We start from the raw sequence: 20,888 nt of genomic DNA, 5'->3' as shown, positions 1-20,888 counted from the left end.
GTGCTGGTATTTTTGTGTGAGAGGTGTGGGAAAGATTCCATCCCATGATGTTCCAGCTGTCAGACTGAAAACTGTACATTTACTGCTGCACTGAGTGGATTTCATCAACAAGAGATATAAAGTAAACATGGAATGGCCTTTTTATAGAAACTTCTTCAGCTACCTTTTTAACTTCAGACCACAGTGGAACCCACATTTAGCAAACAGAAGATCCTGTTTTCAGCAGCCTTTTCACATCCACCAGCTTTCCCACTTTTCTGGTAATCCCGTGGCATCACAGTGTAGCCATGGCTGACAGCAGCTTGTGAGCTGCTTCAGTCATGCCATAGGTAGGAAATCTCTAAACTCCAGATAATTTCTCTCAATGTAGAAGGATGACAGTTGTGGGCACTAATGCTGATTCTGATTTTACAGTACTGTACATTCATTAGGCTTAATATGCTGTTAATTCTTGCCAGGGTCCATTGTAGGTATTTGCTATTCATCACCCTGCATTCTGGGTAACGCCATCGTGGGTGGCATTCCCTAGGAAGAGAAAGGTCCTTTCCATTCAATGCCCAGCAAGCATAAGCCCTGTTTTAATTGCAAAAAACAATTGTAACATTTCAGTTCCAAGAGCAGAAAGCAACTTTTTCTGTTTCATTTACTTACAAAAAATAGCTAAAAACACTTCACTAATGCCTGCTTCTTGCCAGTTGTCTTATGTGGTGCACTGAGGGCACATTCCTCCCCCTTGTGTTCCTTCAAGCTTTGTGACTTTGAAATTGGCTGTCAAATTCACTGTGACATTGATAGATGTGGGATTGGAGCCCTCATCCTACAGACCTGACCCTGACTGAGCAGAAACTGCTCAGCCAAGGGATTGCTGAAGGGAGCAGTGGCTGATTCTGCACTTCAACTTCTGAGATTTAACTTTTTGTAACTAATGCAAACTAGTGGCTCTAAATATTCAGTGTTGTGATCAGCTTTAAAGATATTAGGATCAGCTCCTTCTGCAGTCATCTCCTGCAGCTAATTAGTTCCCTTGCACTGTCAAGAAATACCAAAGCTGCAGTGGGATATTTTCCTGACCTTTTTTGGTGTGCTGAGGAACACATGTAGAAAATTGTTTAAGATAAACTTCTTAAGGAGAAAGAGAATGGGTTTTGAGTACTGTAAAGATATATTTTTTAATCAGTTGATTATATACAGTGTCAGCAACAGTTTCCAGCTAGCTTGTCAGCTTTCTATCTGAACTAAGGGATATCCAAACACAGATCTTACTTGTGTACTAAGCTTGTAAACAACTGGGTAAAGACTTGACATATTACTGCATAGAAGGGTCTTACTCCTTTCCTTTCTTTTTTCTTTTATACACAGAAAATGTTGTGTCAGTTGTTTCACACTGTATGCTTGCACTCAAATGCCATGTTTTCAAAAAAACCCCACATTTCTCTGACCTGTGGGCAGCACATTTTATACACCAGTCTTGTGCATACACAGTTGCTCATGGTAGTTTACACAGTGCACAGAAAAGCCTCCAAACTTGGATGTGAAAATCTGAGCCTGAGATTTAGATTATCATGATGAAGCTTTTAGAAAAATAGATTCATTGTGATAAATTTCAATAATTTCTTTTAAGGACAGTTTGAAAAAAATTTAAATGTTGACTTTAAAATGAAGGCAGATGAGAAAATGGGATCTTAGGCTTCCTGTTGGATCTTCAAAAGGGAAGGTGATCTCCCAGTCCTCATTGCCACTGTGGAGAACACATTGCCCTTCTTTCAGGCTAAGTTATTTTAGATGCCATGTTAGAAAAAGTACACTTTGGAGTAAGAAAACTCTGGTTATGTGACTGTAGGGATATTGTGGAATATTTTTTGAATGTGCTTTTTAAAGGATAGTCAGAGAGCAGGAGGGTCTTGATGTTGGTGAATTTACATGGAAGGATCTGGGTAATTTCTTGCAGCTGCCCCCAGGCATCCTTCTCTCTGTTTCTGTCTCTAAAAATGGTGGGAGCAGGGAAAATGTGTGAAAATGAAGTTTCTGCAAATAATTTACTATAACCATACCTGACCAAAGCAAAAAAGGGTGTCACAGCATTTAAAATGGGAACCTGGCACAACTGCAAGTGAATTGTTGTGGTTGTGCTCAAAAATTGCCTCAAGCATGGTGTTCAATCATGAGGTAAGTTATTAACCCCATAGATGTTTCAGATTCCATTTGGTAAGCTGGGGATTTGGGTACCTCAAAAGAGCACTAGCTCAGGTGTTTGATTGCATTTCATGAAATGCCTTAAGAGCTTTCAATGGAGCTAAGTTTGAGAGTGGAGTCTGAAAAAGGATCAGTATTTATGTTGCAAAACTTGGTAAATTAAGTTCTGGTAAATAAAAATATTCTGTTCAGATTCAGTGTTGTGGACAGGTTGCTTCTTTTGTAGACTCCTCAAAACTTTGACTTGCTGTTGTTTGAGGATTTTCTAGCTTTTTTGATTGCAGAGCTGCAAATCCCTGTACTCCTGGTAACCTTAACAGGAGCAGGACTGGAATGTGTTACATCTGTTTGCCTTCCCATCCGTATCTGTTTTGTTTAGATGCTAATCTCTTTGGGAGAGCAATGGTTCCTCACTAGGACATTCTACTGTGCCTGATCTGGCTGCTGCTCTTGCACAAAAGATAAATCAAATGCAATGAATCTCACTGAAGGCATACACTGATGGTTCAGGCAGACGTGCAGACTAGACATGAGTTTCTCAACCTAAATCCAAGCCTGTTTCAAGTCAGACACAACTTATACTCTGATATTATTATATTTTTACAATACAATTCTATTACTGGGATGTGGGGTTTTTTTCCCCCCAGTCCCAAAACTATTCCTTAGTTTTCTTTTTTCCTGACCTTGCTTATTCTTTTCTTCTTCCCATCAGATTTAGAACAAGCACTGATAAAAATGAGCCCACTGAGATTTGCCTAAGAATTTTTAGCTTAATGACTCTGTGTTTCACACTATGCTAGAGAGTAGACACATCACTCACTTGCACACTGGCAGCATAATCTGCATAACCAAGCAGCACTTGGTTATGAACAGGTTTTTTCTCTTACCTCCATCACTGTATTTTCCAGCAGGGCAATGCTGGTGGGTCAACACAAGAAGAATGTCAAGCCAGTTCACATCTCATAACCTCATTCTTTCAGTTCATATTGGAAGCAGTAGCTTCACTGTAGATCATGTTAAAAGCATCCACAGAGTGTTTGAGCAGAGCAGATCTAGAATACCTGTGCTACAGGCCAGCTGAACAGGAGTTTGCAGCAGCTGGTGACTGACAGCTGGTGATTTGTGCTTCCCCTGGACCACAGGTGTGCTTGTAGGCAGCCTGGTTTTGACAGCATGCCCAAGTCCAGTTTTACCTGGGAGGTAATGATCTGACTGGTGCTCATCATCTGCCCCTTCTTTTGTTTCACTGCTGGCTTCATTTCAAATTTAAAAGGCATGCAACCCACTATTGATTTTCTTTCCTGTTTACACTAGAAGAAAACGTGTTGGATTGAAATAGTTATTTCCTACTGTTACAATTTTATCATGACTGGTTCTTTTTACTACAACATGCAGAGCCCCAAGCTTTGATAAATGTTCAATAATCTGTGAAAACTGTAGTTTCTTTCTGACAATGGAGTCCTGCAGTTCTCTTGTGCAACTGCTAAAGGGATGGAGGCTCAAGCACTTTTTTCCTTCAGGATAGACAGACCTGAATTAAGTATTGATGTCTCTCCTTTTTCGTAGATTTGGTCTTGTGGAAGCTTCTTGCAATAGGAACCTTCTTATGTGCCTTATACAATGCTGTGTGTGCTTGAGGATGCTTAATAAATAATTCTTTATTGCTAGACATGTATCAGCTAAGAAAACAGCAATTCAGGCATCATTTATTTCTTATGATACAGATCTTTAATGAAATCACAAATATTAGGGCAAATGTGGTTTTCCTGTTACTGGGCAATAGGTGTTTTTTAAAAATCTCCATGCAGCAGTTAATGGTTTTCTCTTTCGTTCTTCACAGAAAATGCAGGCTCTCTGAAAGTTCTCTTTGGGACACCTGAGTTTGTGGCTCCAGAAGTTATAAACTATGAACCTATTGGATATGAAACAGATATGTGGAGTATAGGAGTTATCTGCTACATTTTGTGAGTACTTTCCTATTTTTCCTATTCTTAAATTCACAAATCCTGACAATTGCTGAACATACAAAATTTTCATGAACTTCTGAAGTTTTCAGACCTTTTTTGTTCGAATTAGCAGCTCCAGCACATTTAATAGAACTTTGCTGTTCTCTGAAGGGTGCAATTGGTAAACTGCAGAACGGGCAGTTCTGGAAATTCAACTGTTTGGTGTTGTATCTCTTACATCCTAAACCAGCAACGCTTCATCTCATTTAAAAAGATAATGTGACTTTTATTATTAATTTTGAACTATTTTTCCTTTCCAGATGTTAAGAGAAATATTTGAGCATGCACTCATTAATTTCTGTTATTTTATTTCATGAGAGAACTTTTGCAAAATTTTGGGGTCTCATGGGATACACTGAAGAGCCCCAGCATTGCCATATCTGTTCACAGTGCATTTCAATTTATTACCAAGCACAAGCCACTGTATATATACATTTTATAAGCAACATGGATTAAGCTCATGGAAACACTTTTGTATATGGTTGGCCGCAGCTCTTGGTTACATATTTGAGTATTAGATTTGATTTTTATATATTATTTGATACAGCATGTTTATAAACATCAGTGAATCTAGAGAAATGTATATGGAAATAGTATCTCCATGCCTAGACCAGCAAGTGGTTTTCTTCCAGCAGTGATTTTACACATTCAATGCCATATAAACAAGTGAAAAGAGAAGCTTTGTTTGGAGCATGGTTCCTTCTCCCTTGTTCCAGCTTCAGTAGTAAGTCAGTGGCAGATCTGCTTTGCACTGGTTCTTTTAAAAGACTCCTCTCAATACCCTTCTTCCTTTATTAAAGAGCGGCTATCCTGCTCCTTGACCTGGCAACGCACAGTTGTTTGCCTCGCTTTTACTCAGTTGTCCCCTACTCCTGCTTTTCTCATGAGCCTGCACTTGTTCATGCTCTTCTCATTCCCAAACCAAGCAACACAATTTCCTTACTTGGCCTATGCAAAAGCGACCACATCAACTCCCTCTTGCTCCCAGCAAAGCCTCGGAATATTTTTGTTATCTTCAATTTCAGATGCGAAGTGTACTCCGCGCTTCAAGGTCGCTTCGCTCTGGCAGTTTATTTACAGGACTTCTATTTTCCATTCAGTCCCAAGCACTTCTTTCTAGATCGGGAAAGCTGCTTTGGGCGGTTCCGTAGCCGCAGTCAGGCAGCCCACCCAGGCAGCAGCGCGGTGACAAACGCCCGTGCCCCGGGACGGCGGCGGCACCGGGACTCGCTCGGTGCCGGCACCGGGACTCGCTCGGTGCCGGCACCGGGACTCGCTCGGTGCCGGCACCGGGACTCGCTCGGTGCCGGCACCGGGACTCGCTCGGTGCCGGCACCGGGACTCGCTCGGTGCTGCAGCGCCGCCTGCAGCCCGCCCGGCCCCGCCCGCATTTCGAGGAGCTGCTCGTCCTTCGGGGCCGCTCGGTGTTATTTATCAACGCCCCTGGCGGGTTTCCGTGTGCTCCCGGTGTGAGCAGCGAGGCACACGTCGGGGCTGGCACCGAGCGTTCGGGAATGCAGCCAGGGCTGCCGCTGCAGGGCGGCAATGCTGGGGAGCAGCGGCATCGGCTGAGACAAAGCCAAGGGAACAGTGGGGAAAAGGTGACCTGTCCTGCCAAAGACCTGTCTGCTTCTTCCCAGTTTCTCTGTGCCAAGCAGGGTATTTGGATGCTGCACCGTTCAGCTGATGAGGTTGGGTGGTGTTATACCTATTCACCTGATTGGATATGCCCTGAAAAATACGTTATGAAATTACTTGTTTGCTAAGGTATTTTTAAGATCATTTAACCTGTTATGAGGGAAAATCTACATTACCCAAACACAATGAAAAATATTTCTTTTGATGCATTGCTATTGCCACCGTAATGATGAGCAGTGATAATCAGCTTTTGTCTTTCTTGCTATAAGAATAAAATAATAGAAGTTAGGGAAGACCCATGAGTCATCACTTGGACTTTACCTCTCCACCCAATCTCTTAACCTTCTTACAGCCCAGCTGTTTTCACAGACTGACAACTATGAGCCATTATCCAAAATGACCTATCACATCATCATTACAGAATATAAATGAAAGTCAATGAGAACCACATCTCTCTTTAGTTGCAGCTCTGCTTTCCCGTTTTGATTTTAAGCTCAGAGCTACCAAATCTCGTGCCTGAAGTGCAAGACACACTCACTTGGTGTCTGTCTCACACACCACCACTGTGCCCATCACCTGGGCATGTGCATCCCCTCTCCCCTGCCATGGGAGTGGGGCCATGCAGACAGAGGAGAGCACTGGCTGTAAGGGCAGCTCTGCTAGAGGCAGCTAATGGGCCAGAGCTGCTGTGCCCACCCTCTGTCCCAAGGGAAAGCAGGGAGCACAGGCAGCATCACTTGACAAAACACCTGCCTGGAAAGTGACTGTGTTTCCATGATGTGCTGCACAACAATGAATACAAACTGGCTTTAGCAGAGAGCTGCTAAAGTGATCTCTGTGAGTGAAGGGTCTTCCCTGCAGAGGAATAAATGGTTGGGTTGTAATCTTAAGTAGGAAGCAGGGTGACAGCACTCCTCCAAAGCCCCTCCCCAGCCCTCTGCTATGCAGATGTAAGTACAGATATTGCACTCCCTGCTGGGGTACTGCATCTGTCTTCCTTATGGCAAGACTGATTTAATTCCATCCTACAGTTCATAGGTTCCCTTTCCACATTTCTAAACTACATATTAATTTTTATCTTCCTGGATAACTTATTCAGTCCTGTCTCTTCATTTGTCTTTGTTCTTCCTTAAATTTCCGTTTGTATTCTCTACCTCATGTTTTTTATCTTCCACTTTTATCTTGTACTCTGTCCTGTTCTGCATCACAGTGCTGTTCCACATACTTAAGTTGATCTATTGCCTTTGAAATAACAGGCCACAAATATTATAGCTTGTGTATATCATCTCCATTTATGTCTATTTCAATGTTTCTTTCTGCATTTACAATAATCTGTGTCTAATGAAGGTTAAACCTCCTGAATTCTTTCCAGCTCTTTCTGTTCCATTTTTTCTTCTGGGCATTGCTGAATTTACATGTTTTTTTTCTATTTCTAGTTTTTTTCTGATGATCAATTTGGATAGTCATTGTTCTGAATATTTAGTAATCTGAAATAATTTCTAGTTTTTGTTTCAAACCAATTTTCAGTCTAAGGTTTCAGCACTGCATGGGTGTACATTGAATGTGGGGGTTGCCCTTTTCCTTCTGGCACCAAAGGATCCAAGTAGTTTCAGGGAGTAATTGTCTGTGGCTGATTCAAACCCCTGCTTGTGTTCCAATGAGTCTCCTTGCTTTATCAGTGCCAGGCTGTGTTTATCTTTTCAGCATAGTGGATTTCTGTCAATTAATATTGTTTAATATACTTTATCTTAGGCTGTGTTTTAATATCACATTTGATCTTGCTGCATACTCTTTCCCTTCAGCACCTTCCTAACAGCACACACCCTGATTCTTCAAACATTCTCTTTCCCTTTTATCCATTGTGTCATCCATCACTGCTCTTCCCCCTCCCTTGTTTGGCAGATTGGGTTGGTTGAAAGATCTTTCAGCATCGTTCATCTTTTGGGTGTGCTGGCTTGGAACCTGGATAAAGCAAGGCTGACACTCGGCTCTATGTCATGTTAAAAATTTATACTTCTTTATATTAAAGATGGGAGGGCACTCCTTGTTCTTTCCTTAAAGTAAGTTAGGGTGTGCTGGCTTGGAACTTGGATAAAGCAAGGCTTGCACTCAGCTCTATGTCATGTTAAAAATTTACACCTCTTTATATTAAAGATGGGAGAGCACTCCTTGTTCTTTCCTTAAACCAAGTTAGGAAGGCTTTAATGTCAGACTGTACCACTCAAAAGAAAATGTTTTACTTTGTTCAGTGGCACTGGCAAACTGTGGTTCCTCATTAATCCACTGGGCATGTGAAACAAGGAGGAGAACAGCAATAACACCCTGGCTTCAGCAATGAGCTGTCCTCCTTTACATGGGCTCAGTGGTCTGCTTCTTCCAGGGAGGACCAGTGTGGGCTAAGTGTCCCATGGATCGGTCCCTGACAAAGTATCCTCAGACTGTTTATTTGCTGTAGTTCACTTGGAAAAGAATTAATTTTCTACATGATCTCCAGGGTGCAGGTGTCATCCTCACATGCTTATTTGACATGCCCTGCACAGGTTTATCAGAAGTGGAGCAGTCCCAGGCAGTTGGTGCTGTGAGCACTGCTTGCAGAGGAATGCTCACAGTCTGACCCTTTAGACAAGGAGCAAAGCCATCTTCCCTGGATTAGTGGGAGTCTTAATGCAAAGATTTCCAGTTGAAATGCTGTGGTGTTTGTTACATAGGCAATGAAATCTGCATACATTGGACCCTTTTCATCGTAACATTTCTAAGTCTGCACTCAGAGCTTTGTTAGAACAGACCAATAAATGTTAAGGAACTCCTAGAGGATAAAATATATTTCTTCTTTATTTAGAAGTGGAAACTGTGAAAGACTTTCTAAACAAATGGTTCTTAACATGCCAGGAAGATGCCTGGTAAAGTAACTGGAAAAATGTTTTCAGTAAACAGCCTGCTGCTTGTCTAAGAGTAACTTTGCAGTGTAAGCTCAGAGTTAATTTTCTGGAGCAGTAGCTCATCTTTATCACTTCAGCATTCCAAAAAGAAATTGTTTCCATTATCTGTCAAAAGAGTTGCTGGACCATTATTACTTTAAATGGCTATTAAGAAATGAACAGCCAAGACTTCGGTCAGTGAAATCTGTGCTAGAGATAAAAATTGCTGGCTATAATCTACACTAGTTGCTGGATTTTGTTTTCTGACTAGACAAGGATCTAGTTCTCATTAAAAGTATTTCCACAACAAGCAACTGATTCACAGTGTAAAACTGTAGTAGAGAGAAAAAATTATTTTAGCTTTGTACATCTGCAACAGCACATTCAGAAATACAAAAATAGGTTCATTGAAATATGAAAATAGGTTCATTGAAATGTTTGAATGGGCACCATTACACTGGTGTTCAGAAATGACAAAGTGAGTGGAGGCTTAACTGAGATCCACCTGGTAATTTAACAAATGCAAGGGATAGAGTAATCCTACCATAGCATTTAAAATTTTATCAGATAATTCTGTTGTACAATTCTAAAATATTTTTTAAAAATACACAAAAACAAAAACAACAACCAAATAATTTTTTTCCTTCTCAAATCTTCTCATCCTTTAATTTATCCTCACCCTTCTAAAGCTGCGTGGGACATGCAGCACAAGCACTGCCTCTTACAGCCCCACAGAGCAGTGGTGTTTCCACATGAAGCAATGCCCCTGCACTTAAAGCAGGTTTTTTAGTATGCACATGATCTCTCACTACTGCAGCTTTAACCTCTGGAAATAGGCCAAAACCTTGTCCAATGTGGTGCAAGAGCTGCAAAGCACTATTTGTGGTAATACCATGCAGAGGTCACCTCTGGAATACTTCGATCAAGTATTGAAGGGAAATGCAATTTTTATTGCTCCGGCTGCCCAAGCATGGGCACGGAGCTTAACTGGATGAAGAGAAAATGTACATCCCCTCTTTTGACAGTGAGCTAAAGGAATACTTCACAGACCTGTCACTGTATGAGCTGCTGGCTTGGCTGAGACTGTTGTTCTTACCACAAGGTAAAACCGAGACAAACCAGCAGTCAGTGTGTGGAACCCCAAATCAGAACTGCAGCCTGCACAAGATTTTTTCACTTGCTAAAACATGATGGAGAACACTGACATTGTCATAACTGAGCAGATGTTCAGATGCTGGAGAGGAGGTGGGTTTAAGGCCCTGCAGGAATGCTCTGTGACTCCAGGACAGAGATTCCTGTGCCTCCTGGCCGTGAGGGCTGCAGGGGGTGCGGGCAGAGCAGAGCCCGCGCTGCCCGCGGCTGTGGCAGCTCTGCAGTGCTCTCCTGCCAGGCACAAACCTTCTCTCCTCCTGTAAAGCAAGCATCAAACACAGGGAAGAGTCATGTAAAAAGGCTTTGTGGGGGCATTTCTGGTATGTTCATCTTTCAGCTTTTGGTAACTTGTCCAGTTATATCTTCATAAATGGGTTTATGCCACCTTACCCATTTACAAAGTCAGGATTCACTGCTGCATTCGAGTGCACCACATATAATGGAAAGTAAGACAGCAAATACATTCTCTTCTGATTTACCTTGTTCTGCCTGAGAATAAACAAACCTTTTATCTTCAGCTCATGTATTATTACTAAGAAGCTTCTGAAGTACACACATAAGATTCTAGAGTCTGCTGTACTGCACACAACTTCCAGAAATGGTAAAAGATTTAGTGTCTGCTCTGTGTGACACTTCAAAGAGTGTGCGTTTCTGCTTTGCTTATAAAATAAAATGCTTAGGAACAAATCAGATTTTGAATGTAATAAGAGCCTAAAAAGAAGCAAAATAACTTTGAAGGAGATCATTCTATTATTAATCTAATAGCTCACTTTATTTGATCCCAATCTTTTTTTAACCAGTCTGTTCTGTGATATTCACTGGCACCACGATATTAATATAGTATTATTTCCATGTAGTGTTTTCAAAACCCTAAGTTACAGCTATTTTTCTATATTTAAAAGAATGGAGTAGTACTAGTTAACACAATTGTGCAGAGAAATCAAATAAGTCTGTAAAAATTCATGAAGAATAGGTTATTCTGTAAATTGCGTGCCAGGAGGACCTGGAAAAGTGAATAACTTGTAGTTCTAGGGAATAAGCAGCCTTTCACCTCTAAGTTTTTACTGAAAGTGTGATATATACAGCCATCAAAAATATCCAGATGCACAGTGTAATAAAGGATAATGCTTGACTGCAGAAAGAGACTGCAGAAATGACACCATGATGTTCTGTAATTGCCTTTCACTGGCAATTTATCAGTTATATTGTATAAAAAGCCTTGGAAGCTCAACTTAGGTTATAAGAGAGCATTATTTCCATTTCACACATCATCGTGACTGATGGAGAACATAAAGACCAAATTACTTGTGCATGCATCTGCATAACTCCACAGCCTGCAGTGATGCAGCATTGCTTTATCTGTCTGTATAAATCAGGGTGGGTTTGTTTACAAAATAGCCTTGTGGATTTCACTATTTCATAATGTATCTTTCCTCTTGAGGTCTCTCTGCAGGAGTAAATTAAATAAGATGTACAAAAACCCCCTTGGTTTGACAGTAAAGGCAGGAAAATCACCCTGAAACTAGATAATCTCCAGAAGTCCCTTCCAACCCTAACACTTCTGTTATTCTGAGGAAATGTCAGGGGAGAAAAAAAGATATTCCACCGAATTTGGTGTGAAAAATCCAGTATTAATTATGCAGAACTAGACAAATCGTTTAACAAACTACTTTGCTCCAATTTCACCTAATTTCATTCTAATTCTCCTCAAACATGTCTTGGGAAAAGAGAAGGAAACTAGAAAAACATGCCTTTCAGTTTTGCTGGCAAAATCCTAGTTTCCTTCCCATAAGACTATCTGTGGTTAGTTTTGAGTCCTTTTAAATTTAACTTAGTTTTTAAAGCAAGCTTTTATTTGTAAAGAAGCGCAGAGCACAGGAGATGTCACACATGATTTAAACTCGCTCCTCCTGTAATTTGCAAATTGATGTGGTTTGTTCCGTGTCTGTGTCTGCTCCGTCCCCAGGGTCAGCGGACTCTCTCCTTTCATGGGAGACAACGACAACGAAACCCTTGCCAATGTCACCTCAGCAACGTGGGACTTCGATGATGAGGCTTTCGATGAAATCTCCGACGATGCCAAGGACTTTATCAGCAATCTACTGAAGAAAGACATGAAGTAAAGGCTGGATTTACTTGCTGCACTTTGTGTGTTTGCATTGAGCCGGAGTTGCCGTTCGTGTTTCCCCGCTGTGCATCTCCCCAGGGCCGCAGCACCTCTGGCCATACTTTATAAGGAGCTGTGCGTGCCCGTGTGCAGCTCTGGATTTCACTCGCAGGGTGCAGGGGCTGAATGGAGCTTTGGAGCTCTTTGTGCTCTTCGCTTCCCTTGTGCAAGGTGCACCCGGGGCTTTTTTGTGGCCACTCTGATCCCCTCTCTTTCGTGACAAGCATTCCTGCGTGACACGTCCTGTCTTGTCTGAATAGGTTGCAGTTCTGCCTTGTGTTGCTTTTAAGTGTGGTACCTCTGAGTAGGCGGCTTCCCTATAAATGTAGTAATTGGGCAAGAAAAAAAAAATCAGAGTTGGAAGCCCTGTTTGCAAAAGTGCCTGAATGAGCCAATGAAAGGAAACATACTTCTTCCAATGAGTTTGCAAGTGGAGAACAGAGGGTTATTTACATGGGCACCCTGAGCAAAGTGAGGAATAGGTGGCGAGAGATTTGGACATTTCTGTTCTGTGAGATGTTCAGGAGGCTATTAAGTGGTGGGATGGGGGAATCTCTGTAAGTGAAGGAAAGGAGATCTGGGACAGAGTTCTGACAGCATGAAACAGCTGAATCACTGCCATTGTGGCTCTGCTGTATGTGTTCCATACTTAAAACAAATGTTTTTTCCTGCTTTGTTTTATAATGTTTTATTAACACTTAAAAATGCACAGTTTTCTCTCAAAAAGATCTACAGAAATTGTGAAAGTGAGTTTAAGAAGTTAGAATGGCTGGGAAAGCAAAACCATGTGATCTTTGTTGCTAAATTTAGGAAACAGAAAAATCAGCTCCCAGCAAAAAGAGCACAAAAAAATGTTATAGCAGGTAGGTTCCTCTTTTTTTATTGGCAACACTGACTGGTCTTTTTATACAAAACAGGAGTCGCTTAAATTGTACTCAATGTCTTCAGCATCCCTGGCTGCAAAAAGACACCAAAAACATGGAAGCCAAAAAACTTTCCAAAGATAGGATGAAGAAATATATGGCCAGAAGAAAATGGCAGGTAATGAAGAGGACGTGGAATTGGGCTGGATATCCTAACAAGCCTCATTATTTTTAATGTTCATGATTCTGGGGAACACATCACATCAAGGGGTTTCTGCTGCTGGTGGAAGCTGCAGCGTGGCCAGGGTGGGAATGCAGGACAGCAGGTCTGGTTCCTGCAGCTGGGCAGTAGGAGGGTGCACAGCTGCACATGGATTACACAGGATTATCCCATTTCAGGCTACTGAAAGGCATGAGTTCAAGTATTGTTTTTTCTACTCTTCTGGGGTTCTCTCTCTCTTCCCATGCCACTGAGAGCTGGAGGATTGTGTAATTCTTAACAAACCTGAACAGTACAGGTAAAACTTGCCTGCCTGGCCTCCCTAAAGGTACCTTAATTTATGGCAGTTTAATTCTACTAAGCCAAGAGTTCAGTCTTGTTGGAACCTCCCCAGCTTCCCATGCATTCAATCAGATTGGTTTTCTTTAACATATTCAGTCTCCCTATCTTCTTTTTTCCTAATGCTGGAACTGGAGTAGCAGCTCCATCTGTGCCATGCTGATAGCTACAGGAGTTGCTGTGTGAAATCCTGGGTCCTTTTGAGTAGCCTATGAAATACTAACTTGTGTAGGTCTACCTTCTACTCCCTCTTACATTCTACTCCTTTCTCGAAGCTCATGCAATACAAGTGTCTGTACTACTGCCCTCATAGTTTGAGCATATTTTAGTAGCCTGGTGGTTGATCCTGGGTCCTGTCAGAGGTCTGCTCCTATCATGCAGATGGTGCTTTCTCATTCATTTCCTATCAGCCTGTTATCCATGTTGGATGAAATTCAGCCCAGCCCAGCAGGCTGTGGAGAGAGGCATTCCCCACCAGAGTTCAGTTCCAGTTACACAGGACAGGGCTTCTCTGCTGGCCCTCCTCTCGCACAGTGCTTTTTATCCACAGCTAACAGAGACATTCATTTAGGTATGAGTTCATCAGGGGAAGTTTATATCTGCAACTAAATTTGGTAATTCAGTCCAGCCTGCTCTGTCTCTCCTAGAACAACTGAGCTATATATAAGCAGTTTGTCCACCAATTCCAGTGAGGTTTGCAGAGATCCCAGATAATTTGTCCGAAGCACGATTGTTGCAGAAAATCACATGCCTGTTGGATTGGATTGATCAGAAGCCTTTTCTGTTATGTCTTAGAAAACAGGCCATGCTGTCAGAGCAATAGGAAGACTGTCATCCATGGCAATGATTTCTGGCATGAGTGGGAGGAAGGCCTCTGGGAGCTCACCTACAAGCCCTATAAATGCTGACAAAGCAGAGAATGAAGGTAAGGATTTTTTTTCTGTCCCATATTTTCACCTGTCTCTGAATCAATCCTACTAAAACTTTTAGCAAATTGCTAGAGACCAATTGAGTTGGATATTACTGTGCTCTCTCTCTCTCTTTTTATCTTCATATTTTTTAAAGAAATCTGTCAAAAATTCACTGTCCTTATATTGTCCTGCTACTCAAAACGTCACAGTATAAGCCCAGGCAGTAAACTCTTTTCTTTTTAAAGCCAAAGAATTAAGGCAGATTTGTCAGCTGCACTTTCTCTGGGTTTGGGAATGCATGTTTATACAAAGATGACAGTGATGTATGGCCTTCTCATGCAAGCAAGCAAGCAATGAAGTATTAACGCTTGCTGTAACCATGGCACACACCCTGCATTAACCATGCTCCTCAGACAGAGCATTTAAGGAAATGTCTGTGTTACTCCCATAGGTCCCCAGATGAAATGTGAATTAGTGGTGTGTAACAGTCAGATGTTACAGTACAGCAGTGCAAATGTTTGACACTAATGAAAATCAAACAATTCTGACAAATCCACATAGACCGTGGGCCTGATACAAGTGGGGCTCATTTATCCCTCTGACTAGCAAAAGTCCAGGTTTGGTTAGAAACAAATTCAAGGGAAAAATACTGAGGATTTGTAGCAGGGTGGCCTTGAACATCCATTTCTTTCTATTTATGGCCTGAATCCTTTTCCAGCTGCAAAAAATCGGCACAAAGTGACGCAGCCAACGTCCTCGCTGTCCCATTAGTCTGACAGAATTAAGTGAAGTAAAAGGTGCTTTCATTACCATCTGGTAATTAAAAACTAACATACACTTTTTGAGAACATGCCCTGTAATATTGTTCACTACCTCTTTGCTCTCCTCCAGATGCTTTCCTCGAAGAAGTGGCTGAAGAAAGGCCCCACGTAAAGCCATATTTTACTAAAAAAATCCTTGACTTGGAAGTTGTGGAAGGAAGTGCTGCTAGATTTGACTGCAAAATTGAAGGTACTTTGAATAACCATATCTATTTCTTTCTCTCCTTCCTTGTCAACTTTCTGCACTGGGTAATTGTTTTACTTTTTCAATTTTTACTTCTGTATTATTGTTGAGTTGGTGCCATTTTGCTTTACCAGTATCTGCAGAAATAGCACAAATGTGTTGCAATAACAGAAATTATTTGGAGCTTGTTCTGTACTTGCCATAGAACAGAAGTCTCCAGGAGTCCACGTGTGAATCACTAATTGAGAATAGCAAGTGAGAACTGTAATTTGATTTTTGAGGGAACAGTAAGAGCAAGATGCAAAGTAGAAGCATAAATTCCAACAGTATACTCTTAGAGAGTGCCAGCCAGACACCAAGAATTAGTAGGAGGTCAGTTGTCTGAAAGGACAGACCAGATCAGGGCACCTCAAGATAACTTTAAGCCATACATACGTTTCATTAAAGGCAAAAAAGTCCCTAACTGCATATGCATAAGAAGTAAAGATAATATTCTTGTGCTGGTCACATAAATCACATCTAGAAAATACTGTTCTGTTGCTTGGGGGTTTCTAACTTATGAGTTCAGGAAAGAAACCTCAGACTGGAATATGCAAAGTATAATCAGAGGACACGTAAGGAGTGTGAGCATGATCAGCCCAAGAGTCTGAAGCCAAGAGCACTGGCACTTCTGCAGTGAGATTGAACCTTGTGTATCTCAGCTGTGAATGAAAACTAGAAATTCAGAAAGAAGAGCTGTGAAAACAAAATGGGTAGGTCAGTACCATCCTGCATGTGTACATGTTAATTTATAATCTTAAAATGAGGAAATCAGAAACGGCCTCATTGACTTTCTGCTTGTTCCTCTGCTCTCAATCTTTCCCTGCCTGGGTTTCCTATCTCACAGGGGAGATGTGAGGATGGATTAATATTGCTGATGGATGCTCAGCGTGGGGGGTACGTGCACAAGTACTGAATGGAATAAAACAGATGGATGTACCACAGCTGATGCTCCAAACTTTGCAGTGTATTGCTGCAATGTTCACTCTGCTTTAGGGATTCCTGCACTTTATTTCTGTTCAGTGGGGAGTTATCCTCCCCTGGGACTTATCCTCCCCTCCCAGTCCAGAACTTGGCTGAGATCACAAACCTTCAATTTGTTACAGCAGCCAAGAGTACTGTATAAGGGATTGTTCTGCAGCAGGCGTTGTACAGCCTGCTCCGAGGCTTAGCAGAGACATTTGCTTCCCAAAAGTCTCTGAAACTCCTGTTGAGACACACAATCAAAATGCTTTTCTTAGACTTCTTCACTTACCCTAACAAATACAGAAAAACAGAGTGCAATGTTCAGGACAGGCTGGCTTTTAAGGAGCAGATTAAGAGGAGGAAGATTCAGAATAAGCACAGCAAAGCAACCTGAGAAAGGTATTAAATTGTAAACCCAAACCAGTTTACCCTTGAAATTCTAAATCTCGGTGTTGGGAGCTGTTGTCTCCGGAGAAGCTGCAGTGTAACGTGAGCCTCAGATGCACTGTCAGGAGTTCCCTGCTGGCTGATGGCTACAGCACACAAAAAACTGTCTGCAGGCACTGCTCAGGGACTGGAAGGAGGAATCCAGCGAGTACCGCAGTGCTCACGTGCAGTTTTTGCTATTCGTAAAAAATAGTTTCAGGTAAATGTGAAGTAAAAAAGCCTCACATCATCTACATTTATTTTCCATAGAAGTCAATGAAATATTTGTCTATCAAGACATTGGCACGTCCCCCCACAGGAATTAGAGCACGAGGTAATTAGTGCTGAGTTAATGCTCGTTTATTGCAGTCGCTGTTCTCTCTCTGCTCTCGCAGGCTATCCCGACCCTGAGGTGATGTGGTTCAAGGATGATCAGCCTGTCAAGGAGTCCCGTCACTTCCAGATAGATTACGACGAGGAAGGGAACTGTTCTTTGACTATTTCTGAAGTGTGTGGGGACGATGATGCCAAATACACCTGCAAAGCTGTTAACAGCCTTGGGGAAGCCACGTGCACCGCAGAGCTCCTTGTGGAAACAATGGCAAAAGAAGGAGAGGGAGAAGGAGAAGAAGATGAAGAGGAGGAAGAATGAAACAAGGCTAAAATAAAATATATTTAAAGACTCTCCTTATAAGGCTCAGAAAACCAAGTTATCAAAAGCACCTTGTGTGAAATGTAGGTCTTTGGGGGGTTGTTATTTCAGCATGATCAGTTGATACCTGTTAGCTTTATGTATGGGCATTACTTCCAACCAGCAGGCTTTTTAAGTTGCTAGCGTGATTGGATTGACTTTAAGCAAGCCATCAACTAAGTTGCCCACACTACTTTTAAAATCAAATATATGGAAACTAAGTTATATTCTGAACATCTTAAAGAAAAATAGTCTATTTACTGAGCTCATTGCTCTTTGCCATCACTTTTCTCAGCCAAAACCGCAGCTAAGTTGGCTCCCCAAGATCTACTTTAAAGGAATTGTTGGCCAGACATGCAGTGAATCTCTCCAGTCCTGAGGAATAGGCTGAGCTGCATCTTCTCTAAGGGAAGGTTTGACAAAGCCAGCATTGCAATTTGTATGTTGGCATGGTTCATTTCTTGTTTCCTTTAAGCAGAGTCTCACAGACCAAACTTCAAACATTTTCACTGCCTCTGACAGTGAGCTGTTAGTGCCCTTGTATTTCTGGCAAGCATTAAACATCCAGGTGGTTTCCTGAGATACTCCTGATCTTGCTTTTAGCCAGCTGATCCCACTTTGTCATCTTTCCCTTATGGAGCCTGTCACTTCAGTGCAGTTGCAGCTGCCTACTTAAGAAACAGACTGAAAACACAAAGACTGAGAATATTTTCTGTGTTTCTGGTCAGTCTGATAAAGACTAACAATTCATATATATGCTGCTGTGAAAAAACAGGTTATTGCACAATCAGTGATTTCTCCGTGCATGTCTGTGAATGGAATCCCAGGTTAAAGTTTTACTTGCATTTATTTGGCAATTGCAAAACAGATTTCAACTGATAATAAGCTGGAAACTCCCACAGTTTTGAGTAGCCAAAAAGATAGTAGCCTGGATTACAAACTCCTCTATTCTTAGCAATTTCCAAAGAATCTTAACCTATATAGGACCTATTTCTACCTTATGAGCTTGACTGTCTTGTTTTTGTCTTGAACCTGCACCAGTAAGGCTGTTGCGTTTTTTAAAAACGCAGAAAAACAAAACAAAAAAAAAATCCAAACCCCATTTTTTTCTCAGAAATGGTTAACGCACTCAGACTTAGTAACTTTGCTTTCCTTTCACAGTATTGGCACTTTTTAATTTTTTTTTGTTGTTGTTCAGAGGTAATATCAGAGGCTGCAAGGTGATTATGCATAATCCAAAACCAGTGTGTCTTATATCTATGTATCATTCCAAAAGTGATTCTTTTTCTTTTCCACTTTTTGTGTGCAAAGTGCAACCATTTCCATTTCAAAGGTTACCTCTTTTAAAAAAAGACATTACCTTAAATCCTCACCATTAAGTAGTCAGTGTACTTTAATACAGGTGTGTACATTACCAACCTTAGGTTGTTTGATATTACCTAGTTGTGTATGTGTTTCATATGATTTGCTCTTCTGCATTCAAAGCTCAACTAATGTGGGTGACACAACGGTTTGTAACTGCTTTACTCTTTGTTGCTAAGTTCAGATTGCCAGCATGTCTTTCTTTACAATTGATAAAAACCTCTTGTTATACTAAACACAGTATTGCCACAACTCCTTATACAGAAAGGTTTTGAATCTGATTTAGAGCATACAGAGCTTTCCTCACTTTTTTTTTTTTAATGTTTTAGGCAACGGGGTGTATTTTATACCTTAATAAAAATATGCTAATGTTCTCCCTGTTTGTTAAACCATCAGAATTGCAAAGATGAGACCGCTACGGCTGTAGTTACTCACGGTTCCTAAATAAATACTACCACAAAGCACACTCCTTGTATGCTCTATTGCAGCGTCACCGTGTCCACCTTGGCCAAGCCTCTCCTCCTGCCCCTCAGGTGGCAACAGTGGAGCCCTCCTGATGTCTGGTGCTGTGCCCTTCTCCTGCCCTGGCTGGCGCTGTGTGGAGGCTGCTCTGCCCCAGTGCCACCAGCTGCAGCCTGGGGCTGGCACTCATGGCCTCGTGCTCTGCCACGTCTCTAGTGTCACCACAGGCCTCCATGGGAACGTGGATGGGGCACCAGGGTGGCTCTGGGCTTGTTTCACAGTTGGGAATTCCCATATGGCGGGGAAACATAGAGTTCTGGAAGACTGTGGGAGGAAGAGAGAAAAAAATCAGGGAAGACTCAATGTAGAATACTGACTTACACCAATGTTTCTAAAAACTGAAAAAGAGATAAGCACAAATCTGCTTGTGCTGCCTTCATTCAGACTTCTGCTGACATGCAGCCCACATCACCACAGGCCATGCAGGACCACACAGACTCTCCTTAAAGCAAAGGTTGTGCAAACACCCTGCTTGTAGCAACATGCTTCTTGAGCAAATCCTCAGCCCTTCAAAGAGCCATCTTTGCAGGTGTGCCCCACTGTCTCGTGACTGTACCTGGCTTTGTTGAGTGACTGCTGGTTTCCTACTGCAGGGAGGCACATGCCTGAAGCAGGAAAAGCTCTGGCTCTGCTGGGCTGCTCTGCAGGCACAGCAAGGTCTGAGGGTGCACTGTGTATCAAAGCCCACAGACTCAGAACTGCTGTTCCTGCACAGATCTTCCCTTCCCTCTCCTCCTTCACTAGTCCTTTTGTGTTCCACAGGCTATAAACTGCCTATCTTTCTTTTGGCCCAAGGATATTCCAAGGAGTTTACCATCTCCCTCTAGCTTCCTATTAACATCCATTCTAGTCTGCAGGAAACAATGACCTCTACTTCCAAAATTATGTGACATGCATCTGATTCAGCTCTGAGCAATTGACTGCAAGCTGTATTTGACCTTGAATTTTTTGCTTTGTTTGGTGAATAGAATTCTATTTCCACTGAAGAAAGATATTTTATGTACTTGAAATCCTGTCTCATTTGCCAGCCGTGGTTTAATAAAAGGCATTACCTCTTTCTATAAGCCTTCCCTTGGTTGTATAATGTTTGCAGAAGTCCAGTCTTGGGGTGTCATAGGGCTGAAACCCCAGTAGCAGAGGTTATGCAAGACACAACAACTGCCAGAGGTGGGCCACTTAATCCCCTTGTATTTCTTTTGTGTAACATTCAGTCTTCTCAAGAGACAGTGGAGAATTTGGGGCTGGCTGCTGTTTTTCACTACGTGTGTTTCTGGATTTGCAGAAACTTAATTTACTTAATGACCAAACTGTCCAACCTCCCAAGTATCCTGTGCACATTTCTGGTTGATGAGGAGACCTTTGCTAATTGCATGTGTGGCATGCAGTCACTGGGTCCCCGCTACCCTGTGCTGACAAAGAAGACAGCACTAGACTGTACACCCCTCTCCTCTGCAGAGTCTGTCAGACTTT

The 20,888-nt window shown here is 41.9% G+C and overlaps 1 protein-coding gene across 5 annotated transcripts in view; it reads left to right on the top strand.

The window, feature by feature from the left end:
- Positions 1-19,362, top strand: part of MYLK (myosin light chain kinase) — a 195,011-nt gene extending 175,649 nt beyond the window's left edge. For all 5 annotated transcript variants that reach the window (XM_071435291.1, XM_071435295.1, XM_071435293.1 and 2 more), the window contains 6 exons: positions 4,034-4,157; positions 11,874-12,026; positions 12,992-13,115; positions 14,292-14,421; positions 15,299-15,418; positions 17,239-19,362. In XM_071435291.1, the coding sequence (XP_071291392.1) occupies positions 4,034-4,157; positions 11,874-12,026; positions 12,992-13,115; positions 14,292-14,421; positions 15,299-15,418; positions 17,239-17,495 (908 nt within the window). In that variant the 3' untranslated portion in view covers positions 17,496-19,362. The remainder of the gene's footprint in view (positions 1-4,033; positions 4,158-11,873; positions 12,027-12,991; positions 13,116-14,291; positions 14,422-15,298; positions 15,419-17,238) is intronic.
- Positions 19,363-20,888: the final 1,526 nt, after the last annotated feature.

This window comes from Agelaius tricolor, unplaced genomic scaffold (assembly GCF_023055355.1).
Source record: "Agelaius tricolor isolate 1412-34295 unplaced genomic scaffold, bAgeTri1.0.p SCAF_10, whole genome shotgun sequence".
Classification (NCBI taxonomy): Eukaryota; Metazoa; Chordata; class Aves; order Passeriformes; family Icteridae; genus Agelaius; species Agelaius tricolor.
This window is presented reverse-complemented; position numbering and strand designations above follow the sequence as displayed.